Below are 12,485 nucleotides of genomic sequence, written 5' to 3'. Positions count from 1 at the left end.
ATGCAAAGTGAACATCAGTATTTGGTGTGATCATGCTTGGCCTGCAAAACGGCATCAGTTCAACATACATTAGCAGACAGCTTTTTAAGACACTCGACGGGGAGGTTGTACCAAACATCTTGGAGAGCTAATCACAGATCTTGTGTGGATGTAGGCTTGTACAAGCCTTCTCTCTTCATGTAGTCCCAGATGACTCAATGTTGCGATCAGGGCTCAGTGAGGCCAGATCATCACTCCCGTGACTCCTTGTTCTTCTGTACACTGAAGATCATTCTTAATCTGAGCTAATCTCCTGCTCACATGATCTCTGGTTAGCATTCCCTGACTTCCTGTGATGTCAAAATCTCCCTGAGATCAGGTCTTTGGAAACATATGGGTGGCCATCATTTGCCGTGTGGTTGGGTGGGCGCCATTCAGCAGAGCTCTCATTGCTCCTGCAGATCCAGCTCTTCTTTGTGTATGTATACAGACTGCTATATACCCCATGTAATGTTTATGCTGGGGAGAAGTGGGATGGGTTTAGGCAGAATTAAAGGGGTGTGCTCACTGTTGGCTTGCAGCCCAGCACAAGGTCTGATGGGAAATGTAGTCAGAATGGAGCAGTGGGTCCTGAAAGGGAAGTGTTGGCTGTGCCAGGACACAGGAAGTGAAGCATGGAACTTTCCTAAACAATATATTTGAATATTTAGGGGCATTATGCTTTAATCATTTGACAAAAGCAGTAACTGAGTTAGGGTAGTGGACAGCCTCTTTAATGATATTGACTGGGGTCTTTGTCTTGCTGGGGAATAAATTTGGATCTATCAGACTCCGTTCTGATGTTGTTACATGATGGATAAGTATCTACCTGTATCTCTCAGCATTGAAGGTGCCATTTACCAAATTCCCAACTCTATTTGCTCAAATCCTGTCCTGAACTTGCAGACAACCTCCACCATGCTTCACTGATGCCTGCAGACTCTCATTATTGTACTGCTCTCCAGCCTTTTGGTGAACAAACTGCCTTCTCTTAGGGTATGTGTCCACGTTCAGGATTACATCCAGATTACCTGCGGATTGAACGCTGCTTACAGCTTCAGCGTTGAACCCGCAGCGTCCAGATGTTACAGCATAGTGGAAGGAATTTTTTTAAATCCCGTCTCCACTGTGCGTGCGAACACGCATCCGGCGTCCCTGCATTTACGGACATGCGGCTCGTCTTTTTAGATCGCAGCATGTCTGTTTACATTGCGTTGCCGCAAAGTAAATCACAGGGCCCTATGTATGGGGTGCGGAGATTCCGGATGTGTGCAATTAACACATCCGGGATCACCGCGCTTACAGAAGGGGGTGGCGCTTTGGGCGGAGCAGGTTTTCCGCTCCGTCCAAAGCACCGTGATTACCGACCATGGACACCCACCCTAACAGCCGTATATTTCAATTTTTGAGTCATCCGTCCAGAGCATACCTTGCCATTTTTTGCACTCCGATTCTTATGTTTCTGTGCACAGTCGAGTCACTTGGCCTTGTTTCCATTTTGAAGTGATGATTTTTTTCCCTGCAATCTCCGAACAGTAGTTCATGCAGTTCTGAGCTGATGACACTGCTGGACATCTGATTTTAAAGGGAAGTAAGCATGATGTGTCTTTTATCTGCCGCACTGACTTTCATTGGCTCTTCACTACATCTACAGCCCTTAATGTTGCCCATTTCTTGCTGCTTCTTCAAAAAGAGCTTTAAATATACATGTTGTATCCCCAGTCTACTATGAAAACTTTGCCTGGGAAATCCCTTGCTTATGCAGTATAACTACCCTGTCTTGTTGCTGTGCTCAGTCGTGCCATGGTGTAGGGCCTATTACATGAAACTCTTTCCTAACCTCACCTTTGTAGCTGAGATTTGCTGTTCCTCACCCAATTTAATGCCTCAATACAGCTGTTTCTGTTTGTTAATGACACTGCTTCAACCTGTATTTGAAAGTGTTGATCATTATATCACCTGTTTGGTCAAATTAGTTACTCATAGGCCTGAATGTTATCCTACAAAATCCCTGACTTTCTACCTAGAAGAATTGATGTTGTTTCAAATGCAAAGAGTGGGCACATCAGACATTCATCTTATTTTTATCAATTAATAAAATGCAAACTGTTAACATTTCTATTTTTGATAATTTTTTAAAGCACTTTTCCACAGCTGCCTAAAACATTTGCACGTACAGTGTGTGTGTATATGTGTACGCATACACACACACACACACACTATGTTGCACACACATAATTTGCTTTCTGTCCTGCTTGTCAGACGAAGCAGAGCCTTTGCAGTAGCATGGCTGAATCCTTCCTTCTGTAGGGGTAGTAAGATGAGACTATTTATTCTGCTGCCAGAGGGTGGAGGAGACTGCTCTACTTAGGCCGCTCCCCACAGCACACATTAGATCCATAAAGGTACACTGTTCACTGTGTCCAGCTCCTCTGTTTTCTGTAATGTTACTTCAGAATATCACATTTGTACTCAGTTTTTAATACTTAGAGTTATGAATCCTTGTTCCTCCCCCCCTCTACGGTTTAAAATCCATTTGTTAAATGTTACAGACTACTGGTACATAGTATTATATAAAAATGATCACCATTAAGAAACTGCTTGGTCCTGTATTTCTTTTCTAGACGAGTTGTAGGAGTTATTTTTTTATTTTAATTTACAGATAAATATTATGTGTATTTTACTTTGAACACTGTATTCTATGGCTGTGTGCACACGATGCAGATTTGGTGCAGAAAAATCTGCTGCAGTTCTGCACTAAATCTGCATCTCCTGGCAGAATCCGCAGGTGCGTTTTTTATGCGTTTTTTGTGCACAAATCTGCACAAAAAAACGCATCAAAAACGCACCTGCAGATTTCTATTATGGAGGGGTGCAGAAACGCTGCAGAACTGCACAAAAGAAGTGACATGCACTTCTTTGAAATCTGCAGCGTTTCTGCGCAGATTTTTCTGCACCATGTGCACAGCTTTTTTTTTCACATTGATTTACATTGTACTGTGATCACAGTGCAGTTCTGCAGCGTTTCTGCTGCAGAAAAATCTGCTGCAGTTCTGCACTAAATCTGCATCGTGTGCACATACCCTATCAGTTAGAGACCTGTAAATAGTGTATTACAGGTTAAATGGTGGTGGAAACTAAAAAAAAAAAAACAAACACATTGGGTTTGGGTTTGAATAGCCATTTACTTACCTACAACAAATTGCAGATGCTACTAAAAAAATCTTTGACACTTTTAAGCTGTGTTCACCTTTGTCTAGAGCATAAGCTATCGAACCAGCTTCAAAGATAACCTTTCATCAGGCATTGCCCCTCTAAACCACTGCCACCAACATTTATTCCCAAACATTTAGAAAAAGTTGGAATAACTCGCATGGCATATTCTAATGGGCATACACCAGGCCCCTGAACGTGCCCAGACTATACTGGAAGAGGGGCTGACATACCATCCGACTACCTGCAATTATTGATAAAGGTCGATGTCATCCATGTGATCCCCTCTTTTACTGTACAGTATGGGATCATGCCGTGTCTATGGTTCACCGGTGCGGCATCTAAGACAGAGTGCTCCTTGAAACGTGTAGATCCTGTAGTGACAGCTGGCACATCGGTTTACCCAGAAATGACGTTGGATCTGGGGCATACACAAAAAAAAAAGATTCCTCTTCCCAATTTGGGGCATTTTAACCTTCACTGGATCACACAAGCGGGAGATGATGGGCGTCATGGGGGTGACGAGGTGACTTCAGCAGTGTAAAGGAAGAGCGGCTGCCTTATGATTTTCTCAAAAGGTGGCTTCCATATTCAATTTTGAGCATCATATGGAAGCCAGTGGCCTTAACCATATGATTTAGAGATGGTCTTTCTGATTAATTCACCAGTGTGTTGCACGGACCGGCGTCCCCAGCGGACTGTTGTAGGCCGATTCGCAGACGGCAGTGGAGTTACACAAACTAATTCTTCTATGGACTTTTTCTATGTAGCTATTGATTTAGCTAAATTTCCAATAAACCCTAATAAAAATTTAAATAGAACGTAATGTCTTTTTATGCTTGTTTCATATATGTTAAGATGTTTGTAACAGCTGTGAAGTCAGAAATATATTTTCTGTGTGCCACTGCCCAGCTAAATGAATAGCTTTAATGTAAAGTCGCTGCCTCTCTCCAGAGCTTTCACATGAATTATGTAATCTGTTCTGTTGTAAGAAGGTTTAGTTTTAATTTGAAGTTTTTTTTTTTTCACTTTTACCTTTTTTACTATTTTGATTTTAACATTAGCGTAGTGACTTTTTTTTCTGAATACATGCAGTTTTATAGCACTGTACAGTCTATTGTATCCTTTGCCCTATTACCAGTGTGTGTAGAATATTTAAATAAACTTGTGATTTTTTTATACATATTCTTTGTTTCATCTGTTTTTCTTCTTCTCTGGTTCTTAAAACCAGACTGGTCTTTAGTGGGAAAAGATTCAGTATAAGCTGTATTTTTATATTTCTCTAAATTCCTATTTATTCTGGTTTCGAGTCCAGTAGGCGGGCCCGCTCAATTGTCAACGTTCTATCGTAGCATAACTCCGCCCACTGGACTCTAAGGCTGGGATCTCACATGCGAGAAATACGGCTAAGTCTCGCATGTTAATACCCGGCTCTGCCACCGTCACTCAGGAGCGGAGCGTGCGGCTCCATGTATTGCTATTCGGCCGCACGCTCCGCTCCTGAGTGACGGCGGCAATGCCGGGTATTAACTTGCGAGACTCGGCCGTGTTTCTCGCATGTGTGATCCCGGCCTAAGAGAGCACAGATTTAGGTCTGTAAAATACTAGTTATATCAAATCTTTTTCGAATAACCCATATACATATGTTATTGTATAACTTTCCTCTTGGCTGAAGATAATCCAAGAAGAGTGAAGTGAGTTAACCATCTTTGAGAGACAAACTTTTTTGTTTTACTGAAAATGCATGGAAAAGTAATGCGAGCATTCTTATTTTTTCCCCAAAGCTTGTTATCTTGCTCCACTCATCCTGGGAGCCAAGAGAAAAGGTAAGAAAGGACACATTTGTATATCGATCTGTTCTGCTCCTTCTCTGAGGTGCTGCTAACATCATCGATTTCATGACAGATTCGCTATATTGGTGAATGGATCTGACAATAAATAACAGCTATTTTGTTACGATTCTAATGCCGTCTAAAGCTCGTCATGCACATCTATGCTTTTATAATATAACAATTAGACATCTCTATCATGGAAGAATTCGTCAAGATCAATGGGGATCTTTTATTCCAGATTGACACAAACCGTAAATGTAGCCCTCCGCATCGGGCCCTACTGGACCATGTTGTATAAAACGCTCCTTAGAGTTTTTCCTCTTAGAGATTAATGCTAATAAATTAACAGGTGGGGGTGTTAATATGCGGGTGTTTCCACTATGCAATCAATGCTAGACTTTGCTGGGACACACAATGCCGAGTTGCCCCCCCTTCCTGACCACCCATTTTTATGAGCCACAATGGAGAACAGCTAGGTAACCGTAGACCCCCCCCCCTCCCAGTGGCAGACCTATTTTGTCAATGTATTAAATACATCTCCCAGAGTTCAATGCAAAAATGCTTTAAAAATGGGAAGAAAAAGCTACGCGTGGCCACACGGTTTCCATGGATCAGCCATCTCCCAGTGTAAAGCATGTGGACAAAATATTCTAGCGAATATTATAACAAATCCCAGAATTGTAGACAATTATTTTTTCATCCAAATAGATTGTAACCTGGTTACAAAAAAAATAGCATTTTTCTTTAGAGCAGAACTTTGACTTTTCCAAGCAGGATGTATACTTTGTTTTATTGTTCTGTCAATACAATAGTAGTAAAGAGCTTGTCACTAACTTTGTTAGCATGCACTAATAATGATGCATGCCTTTTATATTGACTGATGGGTATGATTTAGCCTTTGCAAAGTTATGTCCCAAAATCAAGGCTTTGTTCGCCTTTGTATGATGGAAAGCGCATGTATTTGGATGCATTACACAATATATGTGACGCCCATGTCTGACCTACAAGGCTGCCATTGAATTTAGCATAATTTGGTTTGAATCACTTCCTTATCAAAGGAGAGCCACCATTTCTACCTCAGATCTACTGCTAAAGACTTTGCAAACTTACAGTAAAATATATATGTTTTAGGTCGGGGGCAAGTTTATCCTCATACTCGCCAAGTTTCGGTATTCACAGAGAAGTGTACCTTAACACAGGTAAGAGACGGTCCCACAGTGCTGCAGAGACCCTAAATAATTGTATTAGGTGCCAAGACCCTCAGTGTGCCAACCTGTTATGTCGTAGGGGAGCGTCCATTCGAATGTGATATGTGCGACATGAAGTTTGTTCAGAAATATCATCTGGACAGACACAAACGAGTTCACAGCGGAGAGAAGCCGTACCAGTGCGAGCGATGCCTGCAGGTGAGTGATGCCCCAAATGTTGACATTTTTTCAGCCATCCATGATTGGTGCAAACTTAGTATTGATGAATTTATACAGTGTATATATAAAGTCTACATACCCCAAAATGCCAGGTTTTTGGCTTGTAATAAAAAAAAATTCAAACCTAGAAGAATCCTCAGAACTTTACCCACCTTTACTATCTCCCATAACCTGTTCAATTCAATTGAAAAATAAACTGAAAATGATCTGTTGAAAAAGTAATAAAATAATGGACTTGCATAAATATGCACATCCTTACACAAATACTTTGTTGAAGTACCCTTTGAATATGTGACGGCATTCATTATTGAGTAGAATTCTATCAGCCTGGAATATCTACCGTAGAATTGGATATCTTTGCCCACTCTTACTTGCTGTAGCTCCAAATCTATCAGATTGCGAGGGCATCTCCTTGGTACAGCGCCCTCTTCAGGTCACCGACAAATTTTGAATAGGATTCAGGTCTGGACTCCAGCTGGGCCATTCCAAAACTTGGATCGTATTCTGGTGAAGCCATTCTATTGTTGATTTGGAAGTATGCTTGGGGTCATTATCGTGCTAAAAAGTTTTCATTTCATTTTTTTTTAGCAGAGGCCTGAAAGTGTAGACTCAAAATTGACTGATATATTGAGCGGTTCACAATTCCCTCCACCTTGATTAACATTCAAATTTTTACTGTCAAAAAACACTTAAAAGCATAACTCTGCCTCCACCATGCTTCACTATGGATATGGTGTTCTTTTGATAATGTGCAGAGTTAGCTTTGCACTACATATACCTTTAGGAATTATTACCAAAAAATTATTTGATCTCCTTAGACCAAAACACGTTTTGCCACATGATTTTGACAGACTTGTAGGTTTTGGCAAAACATAACTGAGCTTGGATTTTTTTTCTTTTGTAAGAAAAGTTTTCCATCTTTCCACCCTTCCCCACAAGCCAGAATTATGAAGAATATGGGGGATTATTGTCACATGTAGTACACAACCAGTGTTTGCCAAAAATTCTTGCAGCTCCTTTAATGTTGCTGTAGGTCTATTGTCAGCTTAAAGGGCCAATTTTGTCTTTTCATCAATATTTCAGGGACGTCCTGTTCTAGGTAATATCACTGTTGTGCCAAAATTAAGTTACTACTTCATAAAAAATGGAGGATCCAACTCAATGAGGTAGTGACGAAAACTATTCATTGAAAAACGTGCTCGGTAGAGGATAAAAACAAAAGTGTAAACAGTAGATAAAATGCGATACCAATGCGTTTCTGGTGACTAGGAACCCTTAATCATCACTACTTCTCGATAACCTTCTTCACAGCGCTTCATTGTATCTCTAATGCATTAGAAGAAAAATTTTTGTACCCATCTCCTGACTGATCACTTTCAGCAATTAGATCTCTTTGCTGTGTTGTAAGCTGTTTTCGGAGCATGGCTTTTTCTGTAAAAATGCAACTAAGAAAATGTCAAGAAAATTATATCAGAACAGCTGAACGTTATATGGGGTTAATCAGAATGATGGCTGCTGTGTACTGACGACTGTTTACCATGAGTGTAAATGGGATTAGCCAATACTGAACACAACCACATCCCCAGTCATAAGAGGGCATTCACACTTATGCAACCATATTATATTTTCCCCTTTAAAGTAAGTTTACTTTATTGTTCAATAGAATTGTACTTATTATTTTTTATATTAAAGGTGAGAAAAGTTCTGGAAAAAAAATTGTTCACATACTCCATGTTCCAAATTATTATACAAATTGGATTTAAGTGTCATAAAGATTTAATTGTTTTGTTTTTCAAATAAACTTGTGGATGGTATTGTGTCTCAGGGCTCAATGGATCACTGAAATCAATCTTAAACTCGTGTTAATTAGTTTTCCAGGTGATTCTAATTAAAGGAAAACTACTTAAAAATTATGTTCCACATTATGAAGCAGGCCACAGGTTTCAATCAATATGCGAAATAAAAAGGATCTCTCTGCTGCTGAAAAGCATTAATTAGTGCAATGCCTTGGACAAAGTATGAAAACATTAGATATTTCACGAAAACTTAAGAGTGATCATCATACTGTGAAGAGATTTGTGACTGAAACAGAGCACAGACAGAGTTCATGCAGATAAAGGCATAATGAGGAAGGTTTCTGCCAGACAAATTCATTGGATTAAGAGAGCAGCTGCCAAAATAACATTACAAAGCAGCAGTTATTTGAAGCTGCTGGTGCCTCTGGAGTCCCTCAAACCTCAAGGTGTAGGATCCTTCAGAGGCTTGCTGTGGTGCATAAACCTACTATTCGGCCACCCCTAAATAGTGTTCACAAGCAGAAATGGTTGCAGTGAGCCTAGACATACATGAAGACTAATTTTCAAAGAGTCTTGTTTACTGATGAGTGTTGAGCAACACTGAATGGTCCAGATGGATGGTGGATGGCCAGCATGTCGTGGAGGAGTCATGTTTTGGGCTGGAATCATGGGGAAACAGCTGGTAGGGCCCTTTAAGGTTCCTGAACGTGTGAAAATGACCTCTGCAAAGTATATAGAGTTTCTGACTGACAACTTTCTTCCATGGTCTAAAAAGCAGAAACGTGCCTTCAGGAGCAAAATCATCTTCATGCATGACAATGCCCCATCTCATGCTGCAAATACCTCTGAGTCATTGGCTGCTATGGGCATAAAAGGAGATAAATTCATGGTGTGGCCATCATCTTCCCCTGACCTCAACCCTATAGAGAACCTTTATAGTATCATCAAGCAAAAGACCTATGAGGGTGGGAAGCAGTTCACATCAAAACAGCAGCTCTGGGAGGCGATTCTGACTTCATGCAAAGACATACAAGCAGAAACTCTCCAAAAACTCACAAGTTCAATGGATGCAAGAATTGTGAAGATGATATCAAAGAAGGGGTCCTATGTTAACATGTAACTTGGCCTGTTAGGATGTTTTGGAGTTAAATAGCTTTTTTGTTCAATGAATGTGACCTCTTAAAGCTACAAATTCCACAAATGAGCATTTTCAGTTCTTTAAAACATATCAAATGGTTAGAAATTCTACTGTGCCTAATAATTTGGAACAGTGCATTTTGAGTTTTTATTCATTTTAAAGATTATACTGTTATCATTGGGAGGTTTCTTCAATAAAATGCGATGTATAATCTAACGGGTGATGACTTTTATTAGACTGACTGTCATTTGCACCGACCATTTAGGAAAATCCGAGAAAAATTATTTGCATAATAATTTGGAACATGGTGTACACAACCCGCTCCCCCCCCCCGCCCCCCCCCCCCCCAAAAAATGAAAGCACTTGGGCAAATCATCAAAATCCGATGCTGGCAGCTCGTTTTGCAATTGCTGATCAATGATTGCCCAGATGTGCTCAATGGGAGACAAGTCCAGAGATGTTGCCAGCCGTGGTTGCACATTTAGGTCACGCAGGCTGAACTCTGTGTGCGCACTGTTCTTCTTTGCCCAAAAATTAAATGGCCAAGGGCCAGAATAACCGCGCTAGTTAAGCTCTATGGCCCACTGGCAATCTGTACTGGGCCACCAGGGCTGTGGTTTGATCGTCTTTGGACTATAGTGACACATAGGCGCTGCTTACTCCTCTCTCCCTATTGATAACACATGAACACTTAGCCAATGATTCATGTTTATACAAGCGTCTGGAGAGATGGCTGTCTGCTAAATGAGACTACATTTGACAAACAGCTCAAAGGTTTATGGGCACCTTTTATGGTATATTTGTGCTGAGATTTTTTTGTTTTTTTCCAATCAAAAATTGAGGTTTTCTGGAGAGTTTCTGCTGAAAAAACTGTGTTAACATAGCAATACAGATGGAGCACCAACTGGCAATCTTTTCTTGCAGCTACCACAGAAGGCGTGCTGGAGGGCCACATGTTGGCCTCTTAGGTTCTGATTATATAATTGCATTTTTTCTGTCTCCCTCAGGCTTTCTCTAGGACGGACCGCCTTCTGAAACATAAGCGGATTTGTCAGGGGTGCCACACGAAACCTGAAATAAACCTTGTGTTGTGAACTTCAGTGGAATGTCGGCCGATCTCCAACGCTCAGGACTCATTTACTATCAGTACTGATAAATCAAATCCATCAACATTTCTGTGATTCAAGACACAGGGCTGATTACGAGGTCTGCCTACCAGGTCTTACTTTGCAAGCTGTAATAATAAAAAGGCCAAACGTATTTTATAGAAAAGACTAAGCAATATTCATCAGTTTGTCTGAAACTGGTAAATATTTCTCACTTCGTGGAAGGAGATGACTCTGGTCTGATACTTAAAGTGGCAGATCTCCATTTGTTATCCTTTAAGTGTATTTAAAGGGCTTGTCTCATGTTATTAAATGGGTAAAATTAGATAGGTCTTGGAAAACGAACCTCTTATTAAAATTCCTCATCGTTCTCAAGAACTGAGGGATGTTTAATTCTGTGGTGTATAGCTTGTGGCTTAGGTTACCAAGCGCTTTAAAAGTGGCCAGTCTCCTAGGCAAGACATGCATGCTTGCAGATTGGTTTGCAATTTGCAAGCCCTGCTCTGAAGCTGGCACAACCTCTAATAGCATATGAGTAAAGCTGAGAAGACTCTCAAGTGCAGACGGAAGTAAGACGCGATAATTTCAGCTGCCAGAGGGGGAAGGGGAGTGATTCTGTTCAGAGCCCAGCCCCCAACATTATAGATTAGCAACAGCAACAATCATGATGATATTTATGCTTTAAACGCAGCGGAATGTATAACCAGAAAATGACCTATTGCTTAAATCAGAATGTTAAATGTTTTTGTAATTGTTTTAATTTTTCAGATCACAATCTTTATTAGAAGACACAAAAAGTACACCGACTAACTCAGACCCTATGTTTTGTATTGAAATGTTTATGTGCAAAAGTGATTTAGAAGGGAGAAGGAGCAGGCGAGTTGTGACATTGCCGGTTGTGAATGGTGGATCCTATGTTATCTGCGGTGTATAGAGTCATTACCTGCCACTGTAACCTGATCGTAATGAGATTTATGAAAAGTCTTTTATAAAGTACAGGAGGTACAAGTCTCTAAAGTCCCTTATATGCTGTAGATGGCTGATGGTTGGGCCATTTGGCCGGTAGCTGTCGCTCCCCATACACTCGGGCACTCGCTTTGCTGAGGTCTCCTGTGTTCTCATATGACATGTCTGCCAGTGACCCATCTCTGGGACATCAAAAGCATTGGTGTATTTAATTCCCCTGGCAATCATCTGTCCGGGCCCCCCATATGCATTAGACTGCCTGCTGATCCCACCAATGTTAGTCTGATGTGTATGGGGGGGCTTAAATTAGCCCTGGTGGGCAGTATAAAAATTATAAAAAAGACTTCTGATTTTTAGTGCATTTTCTGATGATACATTTTCTTCAAAACAGCTATTAGCTTTTCAGGACTTGCAGACTGATGATGATACCTGGACTAACCCCATAATACTGCTTCTTACGGAACTCTCCTCCCCCGCCATGACTGACAAGTATTTGTAGTGACCGCAGCAGCTCGTTGCCAGCATCTATTACCCTGTGAGATACGCTGAACAGAGGTTTATGTGACCACTTTATGGAACTACTAAATGTATATTCTGCAGGACACACTAGTGTGAGACGAGGGAGGATTGGCAGAAAATACTGTGTAATCTGCACAGAAAGGTGATGTTGATAAACTACATGAGATGGCTACACTGGAGTTTAATGATGTCTAAATGTTGTTACATGAAATCTCCCTCCTCGATCTCTTACCGTGAATCTTTAGAGGCAGCAGACCATTCTGGAGTATATGGTGTAGATTGGCGGATTGCGCTGACTGCCCTCGTACCTGTGGGCCTTTGACAGGCCGAGATCCATTTCGCCCCCTACTCTCTCTTGCTAGGATCCACTGAACACTGGCATTGTGTAGTCCTATTTCTGAAATCCTAATCTGACGTATTTGAGAAACAGATAATCACAAATTTATTCTATAGCATTAAAATGACCAGGT

At 40.9% G+C, this 12,485-nt stretch overlaps 1 protein-coding gene across 2 annotated transcripts in view; it reads left to right on the top strand.

Annotated features, from left to right (window-relative positions):
- The window catches only part of ZNF740 (zinc finger protein 740), a 76,314-nt gene extending 64,033 nt beyond the window's left edge, over positions 1-12,281 (top strand). The window contains exons 8-11 of one of the 2 annotated variants that reach the window (XM_069758776.1): positions 5,016-5,057; positions 6,195-6,262; positions 6,351-6,469; positions 10,432-12,281. In XM_069758776.1, the coding sequence (XP_069614877.1) occupies positions 5,016-5,057; positions 6,195-6,262; positions 6,351-6,469; positions 10,432-10,518 (316 nt within the window). In that variant the 3' untranslated portion in view covers positions 10,519-12,281. The remainder of the gene's footprint in view (positions 1-5,015; positions 5,058-6,194; positions 6,263-6,350; positions 6,470-10,431) is intronic. The other variant, XM_069758777.1, reaches the window with a different exon arrangement.
- Positions 12,282-12,485: the final 204 nt, after the last annotated feature.

Source organism: Ranitomeya imitator, chromosome 3 (assembly GCF_032444005.1).
Source record: "Ranitomeya imitator isolate aRanImi1 chromosome 3, aRanImi1.pri, whole genome shotgun sequence".
NCBI classification, from domain to species: Eukaryota; Metazoa; Chordata; class Amphibia; order Anura; family Dendrobatidae; genus Ranitomeya; species Ranitomeya imitator.
This window is presented reverse-complemented; position numbering and strand designations above follow the sequence as displayed.